This window comes from Pseudochaenichthys georgianus, chromosome 24, assembly GCF_902827115.2.
Source record: "Pseudochaenichthys georgianus chromosome 24, fPseGeo1.2, whole genome shotgun sequence".
Taxonomy (NCBI): Eukaryota; Metazoa; Chordata; class Actinopteri; order Perciformes; family Channichthyidae; genus Pseudochaenichthys; species Pseudochaenichthys georgianus.
In genome coordinates, this window is record NC_047526.1 from 1,855,889 (window position 1) to 1,877,631 (window position 21,743).

The window sequence follows — 21,743 nt, forward strand, 5'->3', positions numbered from 1 at the left end:
GCTGTCCACGCGCCTGTGAAGCCAGCTGTGTGGACACATTGTGATGCACTCCTTCAGGACGTGCACGTGCTCTGTGCTCGGGGCGGGACACCGAGAGGGGAAGCTGCACAGCCACAGGAGGCTCACCCTGCTGAAGAAGCCACCAGGCGGTTGCCGTCTTAATGCCCCGCATGATTTGCATAACTGGGTCAGGCCACTCCCCTGCTCTGCACAGTGGGAACACTTCCTGTTTGCTTCAGGTCTGTGGGCGGCCGAGGAGCAGGTCTCAGGTAGGCAGAGGACACTTTACTCTCTGTATGTACGTTTATAAGGGAAAACATACTAACACTTGACCAATTGTTTCGAGTTGTAATCTCCGAAGCCATACCCAGCATGCCTTTGGATCTGTGGTTTGACCTTTGTCCTAGTTTGCAGTGAATGTGCTAAACTCTGCCGCTCCTAACGTTCCGGGTAATGTGTCACACCTATTCAGTGGGGGGGGCAAGAATGTGAGGATGCGGTGTTGTGTATGTTATGTACTCATGTTTGTAGTTGTCTGTTCACCCTGTACACAGAACACTTGTATGTGGGGTTTTGACTTGATCGTGACTGAAACGGACTTCCCTCAGTGAGACTTCGTCTGTGTACGTGCCAGCCGTGTGATGCAAGGAGCTGTGCCGTCTGTCTTTAAGCTGTCCTGCTCGCTCGTCTCAGAGTTCCCTTCAGCAGAGGCATCACGCTGTTGCAACATGGACTCTTTGAAAGGTAGGACACCCAGCGTGATGAGTCAGCAGTATGTGTGAACAGGTTTTCTGTTGGCTCTTGTTGTCAGGGGGAAGTGTGAACAGGTTTTCTGTTGGCTCTTGTTGTCAGGGGGCTGCCCTCACCAGAGTGTTCCTGTGGAGATGGACGAGAGCATGACACCCTCCAGCCTGGAGTTGGCCTGCCCCCCCCCCTGCAGACAGTGCAGTGGACGTACAGTGATCACAAGGTCTCAGATCCAAGCCAGCCATGAGCAGGCGGGGGGGGCGGCACACACCGAGGGCCCATGGAGACTCCCTGAGAAACAGCTGCAGCTCCAAGCCAGAGCAGAGCCCCCCCTCCATGCAATGCCTCCCCATGCAGATGTTCGGCTGCATGGCCTCAGAGAGCAGGCTCCACTGTATGGGCGGGACCGGCTGGTGACCCACGCCAGAGGCTTTGTGGGTACTTCAGACTGGCCCCAGCATTACTCTGTGGAGGAGGCTGAACGCCTGGAACCCCCCCTCACACTCAGGTCTGGAGATGACTTCAGCGCCTACGTCCCTCCACCACACCCTGCCAGTCTGCCTGGTCAGTGACACGTGCAACATCTTACACCCCGTTACTGTCAGTGGTCCTGAGCTTTACGAGACGTTTCTGTGGTCGACAGTTTGATGATAACAAGTAGTGTTCAAGCTCGATGCCTCATTCCTGCTTATGTTCTGTGATGTTAGGGTAAACATCACACTTTGGGTTTAACTCAATTGTACCGTGTTAGTATGGGTGCAGTACCAGCAGGACCGGGTTAGAGAGAGCACTCGTGAGCGCTCTCGTCCCAGCTCTCTCTCTTGGTATGACGAGTTGATGAATATTGTATGTAACGATATGTCAAAAAAGAAAATAATGTTCGTTTTAAAGTGAGAATCACAAATAAACAAGTAGGAACATAATAATTATAATGATGAAAATAATAATAATATTAATAAAGGTATGGTGTATCTCAATAAATACAAAGAGAAACAATCCTTATACGTGGAGATGTTGTACTTAGTCATTAGAAGTATAGGTCATATACCTGGAAAACTGAAACATTTACTTTATTTCTATGTATGTCAACAAAATGACATAACTGTACTAGGTTAGTTAGTTGAAAGCAATAATATGAAGTTGTTATAAAGCTTTTGCTTTCAACTAACTAACCCAGTACAGTTATGTGAAATCTGATGACATCATACATTTCATACAAGTCAACGTTTCCGTTTCTTCAGTGCAGTCATGTTGGGATGTTATGAGACATATATAAGATATATATCACAGTCATTGAATATTGTTGAATATTATTAGACTACAGCTTACAGTACAAACCTAAATATGCCATTTAAATCAGTGTTTAAAATGTTGAGAAAATACTTTTACAAGCTAGAATGAGATCATGTGTGTATATGCAGTAATCAGTACATCTGGATGGATGCAGTGATCACTGCCGTCACCCTGTGAGGAGTCATGTGGCCCTCGTTGTGTTTCTGCATGACCTCACTGCTGATTGGGAACCTGTTTAATGTCAGCTCCTCTATCTCTCTGCAGGCCAAAGTCAATGTCTGTGGCGTCATGGCAGACAGCGTGCATGCTGCCCTCCAGCACAACTGCACCATCACACTAACAATAATCATCTTTATAAGTATGAGTACCCAGCAGATCCATGCGGGGAGCCTCAACGCCCCCAACAGTCACGGTATGGCCTGTTTGTCATAATGACCTTCTTAACATCGATGCATACGATTCTTCACAGACGTAATGCATGCAATCAACTCCTCTACAGGAATTCCCCCCATAGTAGACTACAACTTAAAGTTGGTCCAAACCCCCCCCATGGATCTGTGGCTCAGCGGGCAGCCCCTGCCTGGGATGTGATGCGTGAGGTCAGTGTGCATCGCTCGCTCCAGGCCGATCCAGGGCCAGCCACCCAGGAGATGAGGAGGACCATCAGCCTGCCCGAGGAGTGCAGTAAGTCACATCATGTCAGGTCCTTTCTGAATCGGCCAAGCCATTTCTAAGCTGTTCTCTTCTGAGGATAATTACTGCTAATTAATGCGACAGATGCTAATTGTACAAATTGCCCAACATTTGCAAGGGACTTGCCAGCAGTGGACTAAAACCCAAAGATAAGAATGCTCTGCTGACTTCTTGTTGACAGGGAATGTTTTCATCACATATTCAGTGGACACCGCCAGAGAAATCATACCTTTCACCACATTTCTGACAGACCAAGGGTTCAAACCGGCAGTAAGCTATACCATGTCTCCCACACCTTTGATTCCCACTCATTTTGTATTCAAACATTCAGATTCTACCTGTTGTCTACAGATTGATATATTTGACAATCCAATCCGAAGAATGGACATCACCAAATGGATGGACAGATTTTTGAATGACGTAAGTCTTTCCATTGAGCAGAGTATGAATCCAAATTGTAATGCTGTCTGACAGTGAGATGGATCATTTCAGAAATCAGTACTCATCATCGTGGTCATCAGTCCCAAGTATAAGGAGGACGTGGAGGGAGATGGGGACGACGAGCACGGCCTGCACACCAAGTACATCCACAACCAGGTGAGGACTCCTATGCAGACAGCTGTCAACCACACAGTGGCGCGTTGACTGATCATGTCCACATACAAACACCTCATAATGATGTTTGGAGTGTAAAAGCAGCAGATTCAATACATCCGTTCAAGTCTTACTTATTGAACAGAGACCGGTGTGTTTTGGTCAACGGTGCCAAATGCCCCTACCTTGTCAACCCTGTTGGGGTTCCACAAGGTTCCATTCTTGGACCATTACTGTTTTCCAGTGCTTGAATTGGGCCGGACTTCTGATTTGTACCCATCTGCGTACCGGCACCTCATGACGCATCGAGGTACGCCTGTGTGTTGTATGATGCCCCTGTCCTCCCTGGCAGCTCCATTCATTCCCTCTCTCGATACAATGCACTTGAAACAGTTGCTGATTTGGAGCACTGGCACCTTCTTTATTGCAATGCAAGCGCTGCTGTATTCACTGTACACACATGACTTGCCTAATGCATGTCCTGAGTTGAATGTGCCGATGATGCGGTCATCTTTGTACACGGGGAAAACACTGAAATGATCTCATCCTGTCTCAAGGTTCACCACCGGCTGAACAACAGTTGCTTACAGTTAAACGTAAAAAAACAGTATGCGCGATGTTCAGTAAACGACCAGTCAAAATCGAAGGATCCAACGTGTTTTTAAACGGAGAAAAAATAGAACTAGTCTCCCAAAATAGAACTAGTCTCCTTCAAGTATCTTGGAGTCATACTGGACTCGAACTTAATTTCAAGAAACATATTAAGAAAGTATCAAATACTATTAAATTCAACGTGCATAATAAATAAATACTTGTGTGTGCTGCTCTTGCTCTTTTGCACCTTTTGCATATCATGTATTTTGTTTTTGCTATGTTTGTAAAATGCACCCTACAGTAAACATGTCAACATATCACTTGTATAAGTGTATGGAGAACTATAAGCGTTTGTTCCTGTTGGCACAGATCCAGAATGAGTTCATCCAACAAGGCTGCCTGAACTTCAGACTGGTTCCCGTTCTGTTCCCGAATGCAACAAAGGTACGTACAGGCAGTACACAGCGAGAACATGACGTACGGTTAGCCCACAGGACAGAAGGAAACAACGATGTGAGCATGGAGCATGGTGTCCTTTTGAAAACTCAAGGTTCTGAAACAGCACCGTCGCTATGGCGAAGAGCCATGTTGTATTTTGGATAAATTGATGAACTTCTCAAATGTTATTTCATAGCCTTTGAGATTGAGCACTGACTGTGTGTGTGTGTGTGTGTGTGTGTGTGTGTGTGTGTGTGTGTGTGTGTGTGTATGTGTGTGTGTGTATGTGTGTGTGTGTGTGTGTGTGTGTGTGTGTGTGTGTGTGTGTGTGTGTGTCTGTCTGTGTGTCTGTCTGTGTCTGTGTGTGTGTCTGTGTGTCTGTGTGTGTGTGTCTCTGTGTCTCCGTGTGTGTGTGTGTGTGTGTGTGTGTGTGTGTGTGTGTGTGTGTGTGTGTGTGTGTGTGTGTGTGTGTGTGTGTCTGTCTGTGTGTCTCTGTCTGTGTGACTGTGTCTCTGTGTCTGTGTGTCTGTGTCTCTGTGTCTGTGTGTGTGTCTGTGTGTCTGTGTGTCTGTGTGTGTGTGTGTCTGTGTCTCTGTGTCTCCGTGTGTGTGTGTGTGTGTGTGTGTGTGTGTGTGTGTGTGTCTGTGTGTGTGTCGTGTGTGTCTGTGTGTGTGTGTGTGTGTGTGTGTGTGTCTGTGTGTGTGACTGTGTGTCTGTGTGTGTGTCTGTGTGTCTGTGTGTCTCTGTGACTGTGTGTCTGTGTGTCTGTGTGTGTCTGTGTGTCTCTGTGACTGTGTGACTGTGTGTGTGTGTGTGTGTGTGTGTGTGTGTGTGTGTGTGTGTGTGTGTGTGTGTGTGTGTGTGTGTGTGTGTGACTGTGTGTGTGTGACTGTGTGTGTGTGTGTGTCTGTGTGTGTGACTGTGTGTCTGTGTGTGTGACTGTGTGTCTGTGTGTGTGTCTGTGTGTCTGTGTGTCTCTGTGTCTCTGTGACTGTGTGTCTGTGTGTGTCTGTGTGTGTCTGTGTGTCTCTGTGACTGTGTGTGTGTGTGTGTGTGTGTGTGTGTGTGTGTGTGTGTGTGTGTGTGTGTGTGTGTGTGTGTGTGTGTGACTGTGTGTGTGTGACTGTGTGTCTGTGTGTGTGACTGTGTGTGTGTGTGTCTCTGTGTGTGTGTGTGTGTGTGTGTGTGTGTGTGTGTGTGTGTGTTGTGTGTGTGTGTGTGTGTGTGTGTGACTGTGTGACTGTGTGTGTGACTGTGTGACTGTGTGTGTGTGTGTGTGTGTGTGTGTGTGTGTGTGTGTGTCTGTGTCTCTGTGTCTCCGTGTGTGTGTGTGTGTCTGTGTGTGTGTGTGTGTGTGTGTGTGTGTGTGTGTGTGTGTGTGTGTGTGTGTGTGTGTGTGTCTGTGTGTGTGACTGTGTGTCTGTGTGTGTGACTGTGTGTGTGTGTGTGTGTGTGTGTGTGTGTGTGTGTGTGTGTGTGTGTGTGTGTGTGTGTGTGTGTGTGTGTGTGTGTGTGTGTGTGTGTGTGTGTGTGTGTCTGTGTGTGTCTGTGTCTCTGTGTGTGTCTGTGTCTCTGTGTGTGTGTGTGTGTGTGTGTGTCTGTGTGTGTGTCTGTGTGACTGTGTCTCTGTGTGTGTGTGTGTGTGTGTGGTGTGTGTGTGTGTGTGTGTGTGTGTGTGTGTGTGTGTGTCTGTGTGTGTGTGTGTGTGTGTGTGTGTGTGTGTGTGTGACTGTGTGTGTGTGTGTGTGTGTGTGTGTGTGTGTGTGTGTGTGTGTGTGTGTGTGTGTGTGTGTGTGTGACTGTGTGTCTGTGACTGTGTGTCTGTGTCTGTGTGTGTGTGTGTGTGTGTGTGTGTGTGTGTGTGTGTGTGTGTGTGACTGTGTGTCTGTGACTGTGTGTCTGTGTCTGTGTGTGTGTGTGTGTGTGTGTGTGTGTGTGTGTGTGTCTGTGTGTCTGTGTGTCTGTGTGTGACTGTGTGTCTGTGTGTGACTGTGTGTCTGTGTGTGACTGTGTGTCTGTGTGTCTCTGTGTGTGTGTCTGTGTGTCTCTGTGTCTCTGTGTCTGTGTGTCTCTGTGTCTGTGTGTCTGTGTCTCTGTGTCTCTGTGTCTCTGTGTCTGTGTGTCTCTGTGTCTCTGTGTCTGTGTGTCTCTGTGTCTGTGTGTCTCTGTGTCTCTGTGTCTGTGTGTCTCTGTGTCTGTGTGTCTGTGTCTCTGTGTCTCTGTGTCTCTGTGTCTCTGTGTGTGTGTCTGTGTCTCTGTGTGTGTCTGTGTCTCTGTGTGTGTCTGTGTCTCTGTGTGTGTCTCTGTGTGTCTGTGTCTCTGTGTCTGTGTGTCTGTGTGACAGAGACATGTCCCCAGCTGGCTGCAGAGCACCAGGATCTACTGCTGGCCTCAGGACACACAGGACCTGCTGCTGCGCCTGCTCAGGGAGGAGCGCTACATCATCCCCCAGCGGGGGGCTGACCTCACCCTCACCGTTCGTCCCCTCTGAGAAGGAAGGATATGAAAATGTGGAAAATAAACCATTTAAATAAATGGTTCTTTTGGCAAAGCCACATTTAGTTTCAAACGGTTCAGTGTGCTGCCGTCTGGCAGGCGGTCCGCAGCATCAGGACTGACACCACCAGACCCAGCTCCACCCCACAGGCCAGGGGGCTGTTACACACCTGCACTTAGAAACAACATACCTAACATTCATCTGTTTGCAACTCACATATATATATCTATCAATATTCCAATGACTGTATATAGACTATTCTGCACGGTTTCTATCATATTCTGTTTCTATTATATTCTATATTATGTACTTGTACTATCTGATCTGTTGTATTGTGTTGCACGGTTTGAGGAGCCTGTGAACTAAGATGTTCATTGTCATAACCACACATGCCAATAAAAGCCTTGAACGTGGAACATGCCTCCATGAGGACTGCTAGCTTGTCAGCAGGTTAGTGGTTTCCTTTCATGTTCAGATGCAGCTTTACTCTTTGTTATGTTCATCTCAAATGTGAACAATATTTAAAATCACACTTCATTCTCTGAATACCACTCAATGTTCCTCTGATGTGTCCGGTGTGTGTGGTGTGTGCTGGTAGAGCCTCGGGTTGACCAGAAGGGGGCAGCATGCCCTAAATAATAACATAATAAGTCATGTTTTAAAGGAATGGTCCACTCATTAGATAATTAATCAAAACGTCAGTATTTAGTGAAACGTTATGTTTAAACCATACCCTGAAGAAATCAGCGATATTCCCCGGTAAATAATGATTGTATAGCTCTTTTTATCAAGACCTGTATTTTCCGTCTGGCCGCCGCCATGTTTGCCATTTTCAGTAGTCACGTGATGGTCGTGACGTCATCCATGCGTTCACTTTGTCAACACACGGAAACATGGCGGAGTATTTGAGTTCGGACTCGTCAGCAGAGGAACAAGTTTTGACTAATGCGAAGAGATTGGATGGGGGAATTCATCCATACATATCAGTATGACAATACGACACCCTCTGTCCTAAGACCCTCACATCGTACAAGGAAACACTTCCGGAGAAAACCCACAGTTTAAAGGGAACATGGGAGAAACCTCAGGGAGAGCAACAGAGGAGGGATCCCTCTCCCAGGACGGACAGACGTGCAATAGATGCCGTGTGTAAATTGAAAAGATAATACATTTGCAACATAGGCAGTCCAAATGTTTGGAAATGCATGTGTGTATAATGGGAAGATGATATAAGATACTATATGTATGCATGTAGTACCACCCTTGCTAGCGATTCCCTCTCTAGTTTAGCATACTCAGCTTCGTTGTCCCTGGCCATAGAATCACGATTTTATGGGGCCGGAAAAAACTGGGGTAAAATACACACTAGCCGGTACTACGCTATATGGAAAGGCCACCAAAAACGGTCCTGGCCTGGACGCTAAAGGACGTTAAAACGGGGCTAGCCGCTGCAATGGAAATGCGCTATAACATACCTTATTCTTACTCCGAGCACTACTTCTGCTCCTCCGTCGCTTCACACTTGCAGAGGGCGATTTCTCAATTGGCCGAACTGGTGTCCTGGTCGGTGATGACACCAGAAAGACCGATGGTACTGCATCTCCATTAAGTAATGGTTGTTCTTTAAATCCCATGTTATGTTTGATCATACTCTCAGAGTAGTCGTCCGGAAATTTGAAATGTTCGCTGCATACATGAGCCTGTGAATCTTTCGGTTCTGGCCGGCCACATTTCGCTAGCCACTGCCTCCGAATGTACTTCTTACGCTTACCTTTTGGCAACAGATGGAACCGAGCATTCCGTGGATTGTTCCTATCAGAATTGTGGCAATATTTCGCGATACAGTGAGGCATATTTGAAGAGAGAAACTACAGTAAATAACATGGAGATCAACTTGTCTTCGAAAACCAAACGCATGGTTTACGTCACGTCCGGAAAATGGCGGCGCCCACAGTGTTGATGTTATTTCGGTATATAATCAGTTTAAAGTCACTGATAATGTCATCGGATTAAAAAAAAAAAAGAGAGAGAGAGAGAGAGACTGGCAGAGACTGGTCTGTTTTATCGGATAATAATTTTTTTAAAATGAGTGTCATGAGCATACCATTCCTTTAACTAACTAGTCTGAGTATATGACTGACAATAATAATGTTGACAATGGTTCTAAATGTTAAATGGACTGCATGTATAACTTGATTTATGACTCATTAAAGAACTTTAGATATACAAGTCAGAACACACACATGCATACAGAGACCGGGGCTGCACCTGCTCATGGAGACTATACTCACACACCGTCAGCCATTGGAAGCAATTTCATGTTCAGTTTCTTACCCAAGGACACTTCAACATATTGACTGCAGGGACTTGGGATCAAACCACCGACCTTTTGATTGGTGGAAGACCATCCTGAGCCACAAAAGATCAGAGCATGATCACTTCCGGCCTTCACCCTGCACCTCATCTGTGTGTGTGTGTGTGTGTGTGTGTGTGTGTGTGTGTGTGTGTGTGTGTGTGTGTGTGTGTGTGTGTGTGTGTGTGTGTGTGTGTGTGTGTGTGTGTGTGTGTGTGTGTGTGTGTGTGTGTGTGAGTGAGAGTGAGACAGACAGAGAGAGAGGAATTGGTGATATCCAGGCTCTTATCAGCCCCTGCAGGAGGGTGCTGGGCGGCAGTATACGCCGTGAAGTGGGTTGCGGCCTGCCAGTAAACCCAAAGCAGAAGAAGAAGAAGTGACGTCAGCGGCTTCATTTGCCTAATCCACCCCCAGGGACTTTTTCTGGTGTGAACGCGATCTGTACTTAGTTCATGCGAACTAAAGAGTTCTCATGAACTAAGTTCGCATGAACCTTTGTGGGAAAAGTACCGCAGTGTGAACGCGGCTATTGGAACAGTCCTTCGGCGGGACTCGATGACGTAGTATCCTTGAAATAGTGGCTCTGGAGCAGCTTTCCTCGACATTGAGAAACACCCATAGAGTGGTGCAGTGACGCGTCCTAAAACCCGGAAGTAAGCTGCGCTCGGGTTCCCTCGACAGAAGGCAGTGGGATTTCTCCAGAGGATTTTGGAAAATAGCTTGAAATAAGGTCTGTGGAAAACTAACCTCTTAGATAAATGCACGTTTTGTTCAGCCGGATAATATCCACATGTCTATCCTACTTTTATAATTTTCTAATCATAAATCTAATCGATAGATTTATGATTAGCATAAGTTTGTTCATGATGGCTCATGTCAGTGATAGTGATGACATCGTTGCGAAATTATTAACCGAGTCATTTTCAAGATTGATTTGCAAAGATAAACTGGAGTGGCAAAGGATCAGCTGCATGACCCGCCATCAAGTACTTCATCCAGAAGGACAGGAGGATGGACTTTGTGTTTAAGTGATTTGATCATCAAAGGTAGGCCTAAGTACATTTTCAATGTGGGCCGCCGTGCCGACTTAATTCATTTTTAATTGTTACTTGCTGTGGGTGCCCCGTCATGTTTTGTGTTGTAGATGATGCGTTTTGCGCCGTTGTTTTGATATTCCACACACTGTGACGTAATAACTCTTCTTTTTTAGGGAAGGGGGGGGTGTCAGAGGGCCTAGGTATAAAAGTCATGGCTCGCCACTGTGTTTATCATGTAGAAAGGTGCACCTACCGTGGTAACTTATTTCGATGTTCGAGGTCCGGTTTCTACCAGGCTAATGGTGCTAGCTGCTAGCTGTTTTCCCACATGCCCCACCCCGGAACCTGCGGTCTTCAGACTCTGGCCCCCCGCACCAACCTGTGAACCTTCGGGGATAGAGCCTTCAGTATGGCAGCCCCCACTCTCTGGAACGCTCCCCCTGCGGAGATCCACAACATCCCCACGCTTGACGCCTTCAAAAGGGCCCTCAAGTCCCATCTGTCTGCCAAGGACTTTGGCAGACAGAATCTATTGTTGTTTTATCTGTCTAAACTGTTCGCCTGACTGCCTTTAGTTTCTGTTATGTTTGTTATGTTTGTTTATACTCCTGTTCATCCTTGTAAAGCGACCTTGGGTATCATGAAAGGCGCTATAGAAATCCAAGTTAGTATTATTATTTGCACCTGCTCATCGTTTTGAACACCGGCAGTGGCGGTGCCAGGGTATGGCTGGGGTAGGCTACAGCCATACCAAGAAATGGCATAGCCCCACCTTAGCCCCACCATGAAAAATTATGTTAAAGTAAGCAAATAAAGTAATATCGTATCGTAAATTAAATTAAATAATAAGCAAAATGCTAAATGTTGAGAAAACGGCTTGCGAAAATATACGGGTCGTGTCCACAACACAAACTGATCCTGCTGTAACAACAAGTGCACGTTACTGATGCAATATGGTTGAGACCATTCGGGGTTATGCTAGAGTGGGTGCAAGGAATAGTCTAAGTAGTGGGGGAGTTTTATGCACTAAAGGTGTGGAAATTCACTGGCGTTATAATATCAGCGCGGCTGCGATCAGATCAAAATGCCTCAGAATGCAATTTGAATAGACCTACAGCCAATCAGAGCACGAAACGTTGGGTCTGCGTCATGCATTACTGATTGAGATCACTCGGAACCGCCATTCAGTATCCCCATAGAGGCGAAGTCCCTCCCCTTCCGGGGGAGCTCCATGGGACCTTATTTCGGAAAAATTATGGCTAGTTACACGGGATGCCGTATTTCCATTTCCGGTTCATTGAGTGTGCGCTTGTAAACTTCCGGTCTACGGTAGAGCGGAGAGCGATAGATAGTGTATAGATAGCAATAGATAGCGAGAGAGATAGCGTATAGATATTATTACACTCGATGTCTCCAAGACCTCCCGAAGGTTAACATCAGTGATGTACATCGGCTGGTACAAGCGGCAGGCTCAGCCCCGAGGAGCAACAGAGGTTCAAGATGTACATCCAGTTACATCGACAATTATGAAGGTAAGTGACAAACAAAGCTGTAGTTACTGGCTAACTTGGACAACTTGACAGTCTTGATACAGTGTAAAGCGTTTTAATGATGTACTATTACGTTTTTTGGATAACATGAATGATATCAATTCCCCACAGTTTCAAACAAAGGTCTACCTTCAGGGAGAGTGGGTGTCAGGGCTAGCTGTTACAGGTCCATGAGAAAGCATGAGAAGCCTCACGATCTCAGAGTAGGGAGGACAATAATACATTAGCTCACATCAACTGGTAGCTAGCTGTGTGTGTGTAGCATGAAGGGGCTACAGATTTATTTTCCTTTTGTAACCCTCTCGTGTAAAATGATAAATACATTGGCTAAACCCAAACTTAGCTTTCATCAAAGATTCTTAATGAGGTTGAAACCCGTCTCCGCTTTCATGGAAACCCCAGAAACTGGTTGTGACTGTTCTTTCCTGAATGGTGAGTATAATCCATGTAGGGTCCATTTGTGTTGGCCAGTGTTAGCTAAGTGCTGGTTGTGTACCCTACATCTATGTTAAGCTGTTCAACGTTCTACTAACACTATTTTATGTAGTTATAATATAAGATAATACATGGAGAGAGCTGAGACAGGCTATACAAGCGTATCTGTTTGAATGTCCTTAAATGACAGTATTCCAGACAGCAGAACTTCTGTGTATGTGATGTGACAACCTGACATGGTTTAGCCTTTTCCCACACCTACTGCTACTGATCAGCCTGCTCTCAGCTTTCTCATTTGTCCGTGTTGTATTGAAGCAGTGTCCTAAATGTAAAATGACTGACATTTTGTTTTAAGAACTGCTCACCTGTGGAGCTTGCAGTGGCAAAGTGTTCCTGTGTAGCTGGAACAGCACTCTGCACCCACCATGTTGCACTGCTGTTCCAGAGCGCACACTACTCCACTCAACCTGGCTGCTGTCCCCCTGTCCTCAGCTGCTGTCCCCTGTCCTCAGCTGCTGTCCCCCTGTCCTCAGCTGCACTGAAACAGAGCAGCGATGGCACAAGCCAAGAACCATGGTAAGTACAGTATGTGTTCACAACCAACCCACGGTGTAATGAGTATTTCCTTTGTGCCCAGAGCTGATCTCGTATGTTGCATCAACGACCTTTTCAATTCATTTGACAATTCTTTTGTGTAATTAATAGGGTGTGAAACCAGGCAGAGTGAGTGACATGGTGTTCACTTCCACTAAGCCAAAGCAGTTTACACTTGCTGACGGTGTAAGGTATTGTCCCAAGTAATTGTATGTAGCTTGCTACAACTTTGTGATTGTCGTCTGAGTGTAAAATTGTTCTTAAAGTCCTAATTATCGTATAAACATGTTCAAAGGAGTACACGTTACAAGGCCGTGCGGGGGGGGGGGGCTGCCAGACCCAGATGTCCTCAGTCAGCGAGGCAAACAAGGACTTCTCAGCAGACATCGCACCACGGAAAAAGAACGAATGGCTCACTACTCAACTCACTCAATAGTTATCCATTAACAAAAGTTGTGGATGCAAACTAACTTATCTTGCATTGATAAAACGCTCTTTCAGAGGAAATGTTGGAAACACATTATATATATTTTTTGCATCTACTTTCTGGATATTGTACATCTGTTCATCTGTTATATAAACTAGCATTACTTTAATATGCAGAGACTAATTGAAATGTTTAAATATGTATTTTTCCCCCCGATATAACATCAACATATGTTTTGTAAAAGTTTATTAAATTAATCTGTAAAATGTTATCATATTGTGGATTTATTAAATTATGTATTTTCCTTTGTTATTTGTGTGTGCGTTTGTTTTGAGGATATAATTCATTAGTACCTCAACATAGTATGGTATAACTGCTTTTTGTAATGAAATACACAATTGGTTTGGGAGCAAGAAATCTTTTAATCGTTGTTGCCCAGGCTTACCGTTATGAATGGAAACTTATCTCCCGATTATAACATTGTGTAACTTCCTGCTGTTAAATACCGTCAAACTATGTGCTTTATGTGCAATATATACTTTATATACATATGCCATCTTTAATAACTAATATATGCCGGGCTGCTAAATCCTAAGAACTGCTACAGGATTTGTAGATATTATGTTTTTTATCTGTATTTTTGAAAATTATGTAACTTTTTATCTTTTTTTTGGCATATTGTTTATTATATTATAACTTAGTACTTTTTTAGCATATTGTTTATTTTTTTATAACTTAGTACTGTTTTAACGCATGTAAAATATGCAACACTAAGCTGTCTGTGGCTCTTTCCTGCTGTAACGCTGCAAATGTCCCCTTTGTGGGACTAATAACGGTATTCTGATTCTGATAACGCAGTGATTCTCAGATGGGGGTACGTGGACCCCTGGGGGTACGTTGGGGTTCTGCAGGGGGTACGTTATTTAAAAAAATAACCTTAGTAAAATAAGTTAAATAGAAAACACAATTGTATATAAAACATTCCTAGAACCACCAAGGGGGTCCTTATATAAACATGTCAAATGTGTGTATTGTATTTTATAGTTTTTCACAATAACATATGACTTAAATTGAAAAACTCCTTGGAAAAATCTGTTTTATAAATGTTTATGTTATTTTTTTTTCATGCATAAAATGAAAATATCCTTAGTTTGTTGTAATGCATACCACAAAGGAGTTAATACATCACACACTGAGGGAACATCACTATATTGTAATTATTTAGGCTTTTTCGATCAAAGATGTTCGGGATCGGTCAGGGGGTACTTGGCTGAGAAAATGTTTCAAAGGGGGTACATTACAGAAAAAAGTTTGAGAAGCACTGTGATAACGGGACACATTTGTACAAAGGGGCACACAGCCATGTAGTGCCGACTTTCTTACACGCTGGAAGGCCAATCGCTTTTCTTTACCCCGAAATCCGCTCATTCTTGCTCTCGGTGTGTCATAACAAACTGTCAAAACTCTGTACTCAAACCGGAAGTACTCGGCCTCACCCAGCTGCCGGAAGTTGATAGACGCCATCTTGTGCACAGAGCCTATAGAGTGGCGAAGTCCCTCCCCTTCCGGTGGACCTCCATGGGACCTTATTTCGGAAAAATTATGTATTGAAGTCAATGGAGAGAGAAAGATCATCTTTCGATCCCGTTTGAATTGTGCCACGAATTACACATATGATGTTTGTCAATTTAAAAGATAATTTTGCAAGTAAAAAAAAAAAAAAAGTGTCGTAAAACTGTAAAGTAACACATTTTTTTGTGTGAAACGCTGAATGAACTACATCTCTGGTCTCGCAGACTCTCACAACAACACACGTCACCAAGATGGCCATCACTACTGTCTTGTCAAAAAAGTGATTGACTACCCTCACTATCACCACAATGAAACACGTCCAGAAGAATGTCATGTAAAGCTGCCTGCCTGCTTGCCTTCCTTTGATTCTCTCTGAACTGCCTGGTCTTTTTAATGTTTAATGTCAACCATTTGTGCAGATAGTATGAAGTAGAACAGATCGCTGATGCTAATGTAGCATTAGCATTTCTCCCCGGGGTTAAATGGTGTATTATAGAATGATCCCACCGGTGTGACGGTACTCTTCAAAGGGTTCACGAAATATGACTACTACTCTTACTGTTTAACATTTTGGGTTACTTTATGTTACTTCATGTTAAGGCTAATAAAAATGACAAGGCTAAGGCTGTAATGCTAACTAACGTGCTTGCTACTAGCTAGATAGCTAACTTGATCCAGCCACTCCTGGTCCTTTCATCAGACAGGAAGCGAAAGAATGAGCAAGACCCATTTCTGGTATGATAACAACCTGGTGCTCAGCACACAGGCATCTTGTAAAAGTTATCTTATTTTAGCTATCTCTTATATTTAGCGGAGGAAAACAATTGTGACATCAGTTATGACATCACTTACGCGACTCTGGGATTTGTAGTCTTTCTAGTTGCGTATTTTCATAGTCTTAATTTAAACCGTTTTATGATTTTTTAAGATTGCCAAACATCATATGTGTAATTCGTGGCACAATTCAGGGATCGAAAGATAAGTTTTCTCTCTCCATTGACTTAAATACATAATTTTTCCGAAATAAGGTCCCATGGACCGGAAGTAGATGGGCGTGACTTCGCCACTCTATTGGATCTTCAACGTGTACTATCATACGTCACGTTCACAGTGATCCCTTTTTATTTACTACAAGACAAATGTGCCGTTTAATTTCCTACAGTTCCATATTGATTGAGACAGGGAAATAATCTAAACCTCACGCGTGGCGTTCACTGTCAAGGGGGGCGATATAGCATGTATGTAATTACATTGCAAATACTGACTTGAGCCCCACCACTGTATGGGTTAGCCCTACCATAGATTACCCAACAAAAATACTCTGGCGCCGCCACTGAACACCGGACAGATTCTTTCACACACACATATGGGTATTGGGCCGAGGGCGACACCGTACTTCCGGTATCCGCCATTTTACGCGAGGTGCAAGCAGAATATCATAGTCTATTTCCTTAATCAATATCTAGTCAACTCTAAAATACCACATATATGCATTGGCATGATAATATTATTGTGACAAGTGGGGTATTCACCTGGTGTTTCCAGAAGATAGACGTAGATGCTGCCAAAATCGACCGAAGGCCACTTTCGAGAGTCGTTTTTCCATACATCTGCAGGCAGTCTGTAACGGCCCGTCCACACAGCGGCGTGCGCTGATGCTTGCCGGCTGGCGTGTCTGACACTCGACCAACAACCAATCACATGAATCTCCCGCCCCAGACACACAAGCACGCGGTTTAATTGGCTAGAGCTTGTATTGGCATATGATTCGATTGGCTGACGCCTCCGTCGAGGAGTCAAAAGTTGAACATTGCTCAACTTTTGAAGCGAGCAACGCCAGCAACACTCCACGTCGCTTCCCAAAATGCAGTTCGGCTAAAAGTGACGTCACCCCATTCAAAGTGAATGGGCAGAAGCGTTGGAACCTTCAACGCACGCTGGTAACGCTGGTAACGACCTAGAGCACACCCCTCAAGTCCAGAGATGTAATCCAAAGACACGCAGCAATTTCTTCGGTCGTTAATTCAGAAAAAAAATCTAGTGCGCTCTGCCTGGCTAGGTTAGCTAGCTGTTTATATTAGCACCTCCAGGATATTTGCACCTCCAGGAAAATGGCGTATTTATATATATATGGCGCGCGTTGCATTGTGGGTAGCTCGTGACGTCACTGTGTGTGAAAGAGATGAATTTGTATCTCCCATCAAAAAAAAAAGTTAATTCACTTTCGTTTGGATTTGAACCGGTTATAGCAGAGGACAAAATCAAAAGACAGTTTTTCTATTCAACCCTACCCTGTGGTAAATTATTCGAAGGAGATCACGAAGATGTCTCGTGCTGGATAAATAGGAGCCGCACTTCTGCACACACTTCCCGTTAGGCGTGTTACGTAAGACAACGGCTATATGTCACAGTCTTTAACAACTGGCCACAAAACAGACGTGCCAGATGTACAACTTTCAACAAAAAGGTTATCACTGAGATGCTTTTTGTGACTGACACGTTTTCCCCCCGCTTTTATTCTGAAAATGTGGTCGGAAGTTATTTTCGTATGCCCTGTAAGCAGCTTACCTCGCTCATATGTTGGCTAACGGGTGCTAGCCTGTTATGGAAGCAGTAGCGGCTGAGGGGCTGATACAGCGGGACTGGCTGGCTGGGACTCGTTCTGAGGCGTGAATTGGACAGCTAACGCAACCGGAAGCCTGGGCACCGTCTTCCTGGCTGAAAACAAAAACACCATAGAGAGCTGAAATCAACCACAATCACAAGCTCAACATGTACCTGACAGCTGAGAAACGTACAGTGACTCGCCTCCGTCGAGTGTAGCTCCCCCAGCCGCCGCAGAACCTATACGGCGGCAGGTCGTCGCGCGCTGGAGCCACGGGAATCTTTGTTGGCATTTTTTCATGGGAAACAGCCGGGCTCCCCCTCTGCGCTGTCGTTGGTTTACCGCCGTGACAACACTCCCTTTGGCTGGTATTGACTGGCCACCGAGGTGCCTGCATCTTATGGACACCGAGCTGTAGTGATTCTGCTTTTTGACGGTCGGTCCCTGTTTGTCGGACGCGGCAGTCATGTTTGCTGTGCGCATCGTCACCGCAGACTTCTATCTGGCGAGTCCCATTAAAGACCTGGACGTCTGCTATTCTGAATTCAGGGAGAGCGTCGTAAAGAAAGTGCCGGTGGTGCGGATATTTGGAGCTACGCCTGCAGGTTAGCCGGCTCTTCTGTTACAAGTGTTTTATTTATTTTCGCTAATGGTGGCTGTGCTTTCTGGTAGCGGTCCTCGTGGCATTTTGTGTGTTTGTGGCCGCCGACACGCGCACACTAACGCGTCCGTTCTGTACGGTGAAGGAAATGTAACGGGTCTGATATAACATGTCAACAGGAGGGTAATGTCGGGCGATGCAGTGTAGCAGCCGCTATTGATTTGCATACACGCGGGCTGCGGGCTGCGTGCAGCGGTGGTATTCCTCCTCTGCCCCCTCCCTCCTCACGAGGCTGCTTTGTTTTCGCTCCCCTGCTCCATCATGGCATGTGGCGGCGGAAAGCTCTGCTCTCATGGCTCGACCCGAGCCTTCATGTGGCATTCAGGGACCGCTAACAGCAACCCCTTATGTTGGTTCTGTTGTGGTGAAAGCAACCTGTGGAGTGGTTCACAACATGCTGCTCCTCTTTCAGCTTTCCTTCATTCCTCTGCAATACATGTAAAACTACAGTGGTAGACGAAAGACAACGGAACTGTGTTAATGCCAAGTGTGTGACTGCAGCAAGATAAACGGCTATATTAGGTATCATTAGCATAGCTTAAGATACATTGAGCGTTATGTAAAAGCCCAACGTTTCAATTGTGAAGACGGTCTAAATATTTAGAAGCCATTATGACTGTACATCTAATGGATATAACGAGGTAGACCTGTTGAACAGAATCCCACATTGTGTACAAATACATGTGCAGTGCATATTGACTTCATAACCTTAGGCAAGACTATGGCTCTATATGGAGAAAAGGTCATGGCTTGCAGATTTCAACTTTGTAAATCATAATATGCATTACACACATTTTGCAAAGGGAGGAATTATATCAAGAGTATGGCTTTGAAATGTGGCACATGCCCAGCTCTCTAATAAAGCCATTACAGCCAAGCACTCAGGGTACCAACATCCCCAAGCCGCAAAACAAAAGATTCATTTTCGGCGCAATGGCACATCATGGTCACCCTGACATGTCCTCCTGCGAAGGCTGTGCCATGTATTCAACCATATATGCTAGGTTAAAACAATAATAGTAAAGTTATTGTGTATAATTTTAGCAGGATTACACAGACTTTCCCCCCAAGCTATGACAATGCTCCTCTGAAGGACCCAGGGCAGTGTCCAACAGGATGTCCCTCAGTAAGGATTGACAGCAGAGAATTGAGGCACTGTGGGTCAGGGGGGTGGCACTGGCAGGTCTAATTTGGTTCTGTGTGCACGTTTGCATGTTTGTGTGCTGATATGAGACACACACACACACACACACACACACACACACACACACACACACACACACACACACTCTGCAGCAGCCCTGGTATCTTGACAGTGAGGATGTGTACTTTAGGGTGCTATGAGATTAATTTTATGTTTGAAGGCAGGATAAAGGGTCTTGACATTTGGTTTTGATTCAACATATATATATATATATATATATATATATAATAGCATCATATTATTTATGTTTCTGGCCGGTATTAATGGCTGCAATATTGCTGAGTGCAAAAAAGCCGAAAAGTGTAGCGTTTGATGTCTTTTGTCATCATAAATGACATAACTTTGTATTGCGCACTGTTGATCAGACAATGCAAACAATATGAAATTGTCCCCTCAGGGTTTTTGAAGTTGTGAAGAGCATTATACAATAAATGCTAAAGATATACATGACAAATATGATTTTAATTTAGAACGTGTCCACAATAAAAGAAACATCTGGCCTTTTCTAACCTTCCCATGAATGTCCTATTTCTGATAAGTCATGGTGGCTTTGCACTTACACAGCTGGCTGTTGGTCCACACAGCAGCTTTAAACAAATCTTCCACCGCTTCCAACGCTTCTCTGCCCATTGACTTCGAATGGGGATGACGTCACTTTGCCTCGCTTTTCACCGAACTGCATTGTGGGGGAGCGAAGCGAAGATTTCCATGATTTTCAGGATTCAAAAGTTGAGCAATGTTCAACTTTTGAAACTGAGCTGGAAGCGTCAGCCAATCAAATCCCGTTTATGCAAATCTGACAGTACAAGCGCTAGCCAATCAAACCACGTGTATGCTGGGAGAGACATACCGCAGTTCATTTCCTCATATTCCAAACGAGAAATTATGTTAGCAAATCACCCGGTTCTTTACGACCAGACTATTTACCGGGATACAAACTGGAGGAACCAGGCATGGAGGGAGGTGGCAGAGACAGTGGGTGGAACTGGTAGGTTTTCGCCTGTTTGGGGAGTTTATATATATATTAGGGCTGTCAAGTTAATGCGTTAATAACGCTTTAACGCGATTTAACGCATGTGTATTTTTTTTCCTCGGCCGCCCCGTAGTTTCAGAGTTTTCGAGTTTATAATACCATCTACAAGCTGATGCTCACAGCCCCGCTCCTGCCGCCTGCTTGTGGCAGACCACACTTCCACGCTCACCGGCAGGCACCGACTGGCCATTGGGAGGACCGGGAGAATGTGTGTGGCCCGAGAGAGAGACCTTACGTGCATTGTTGTTGTTAGCATCTGGTGCTAGCTAGCTGCGCTAACGGATATAAGGAGCTGTTTAAATGAAAACAGAGGAGCGACATTTCGCCACAACTGCGCCGAGCACTTGACTTGATGCAGGAAGCAGACAGCGGGACATTGTACGAAAAGTCAGCACACTCAGCACGGATAGTGCGCAACATGATTGCAGCGTCCAGGCAGCTCCCGTTCGAGCATATGCCTTGAGTTGCACATAGCTCCAACGATCAATCGCGCGCACGCACGCACGCACGCACGCACGCACGCACGCACGCACGCACGCACGCACGCACGCACGCACGCACGCACACACACACACACACACACACACACACACACACACACACACACACACACACACACACACACACACACACACACACACACACACACACACACACACACACACACACACACACACACACACACACACACACACACACCATATTTGTATTGTATGAGAGGTTCCAGGTTGAATTGAGGCGAATATTTGTAATGTTCAGAGGTTGTTGTTTAATATTCATGAGAATATTTGTCATTGTTCAAATGATAATAACATTTGCATAAAGCATATTTGTCCACTCATATGTTGATAAGAGTATTAAAAACTTGAAAAATATTCCTCTAAGGTACATTTAGAACAGATCAAAAATGTGCGATTAACTGGACAATCATGCGATTAATCGCGATAAAATATTTTAATCGACTGACAGCCCTAATATATATATATATATATATTGCTCGCATAAAATCCCCGGGGTTTTTTGCTTTGTATGTCAGGGGCGGGAGATTCATGTGATTGGTTGTTGGTCGCGTTGCTCGCAAAAAATCCCCAAGCTTTCAGACACGCCCAGCTCCAAGATTTTCAAGAGTTTTTCAAAACTGCTGTGTGGACGTACCGTAATTACTAAGCAGTAGGGGTGTAACGGTACACGTACCCGTACCGAAATTATTCGGTACGGGCCCTTCGGTTCGGTTCACATGTGTACCAAACGAATATAACGTTAAACGTAAACAAATTGAGAACGTGAACAACTTCTTGAAAGTAATCTCAGGTGCTGCGTCGCAGCATTCAGAGTAATTTGCTCCCATTGTGTTCAACGCATCATTGAGCGAGCAAGTCATTTCATTGGACGAGCTGGTCAGAGGGATGCGTTCAA

General features: G+C 45.0%; 2 protein-coding genes across 4 annotated transcripts in view; both read left to right on the plus strand.

The window, feature by feature from the left end:
• The first annotated feature begins 115 nt into the window (after positions 1–115).
• On the plus strand, positions 116–7,272 carry LOC117439758 (E3 ubiquitin ligase TRAF3IP2-like). 3 transcript variants are annotated; one of them, XM_034075812.2, is made up of 10 exons: positions 116–269; positions 555–744; positions 853–1,311; positions 2,305–2,452; positions 2,540–2,724; positions 2,939–3,003; positions 3,085–3,153; positions 3,226–3,330; positions 4,291–4,365; positions 6,704–7,272. In XM_034075812.2, exons 2-10 carry the CDS (start codon positions 642–644, stop codon positions 6,848–6,850), a joined length of 1,356 nt encoding a protein of 451 aa, XP_033931703.1. In that variant the 5' UTR covers positions 116–269; positions 555–641; the 3' UTR covers positions 6,851–7,272. The 3 variants fall into 3 exon arrangements, with proteins under 3 accessions (XP_033931703.1, XP_033931701.1, XP_033931702.1); XM_034075810.2 differs by having other exon boundaries at positions 117–269; positions 2,915–3,003; XM_034075811.2 differs by having other exon boundaries at positions 117–269; positions 609–744; positions 2,915–3,003.
• Positions 7,273–17,397: 10,125 nt separating this feature from the next.
• The window catches only part of LOC117440230 (DNA polymerase zeta catalytic subunit-like), a 77,547-nt gene continuing 73,201 nt past the window's right edge, over positions 17,398–21,743 (plus strand). Inside the window, exon 1 of the mRNA XM_034076522.1 lies at positions 17,398–18,034. Within this exon, the coding sequence (XP_033932413.1) occupies positions 17,896–18,034 (139 nt within the window). The 5' untranslated portion in view covers positions 17,398–17,895. The remainder of the gene's footprint in view (positions 18,035–21,743) is intronic.

What these genes read in the sequence shown, in the direction of transcription:
- LOC117439758 (XM_034075810.2), top strand. Translation starts at nt 642, where the DNA reads ATGCAAGGAGCTGTGCCGTCTGTCTTTAAGCTGTCCTGCTCGCTCGTC. An exon ending in CAACATGGACTCTTTGAAAG is followed by an intron (nt 745 to 852) that starts GTAGGACACCCA and finishes TCTTGTTGTCAG; the next exon opens with GGGGCTGCCCTCACCAGAGT. An exon ending in TGGACAGATTTTTGAATGAC is followed by an intron (nt 3,154 to 3,225) that starts GTAAGTCTTTCC and finishes GGATCATTTCAG; the next exon opens with AAATCAGTACTCATCATCGT.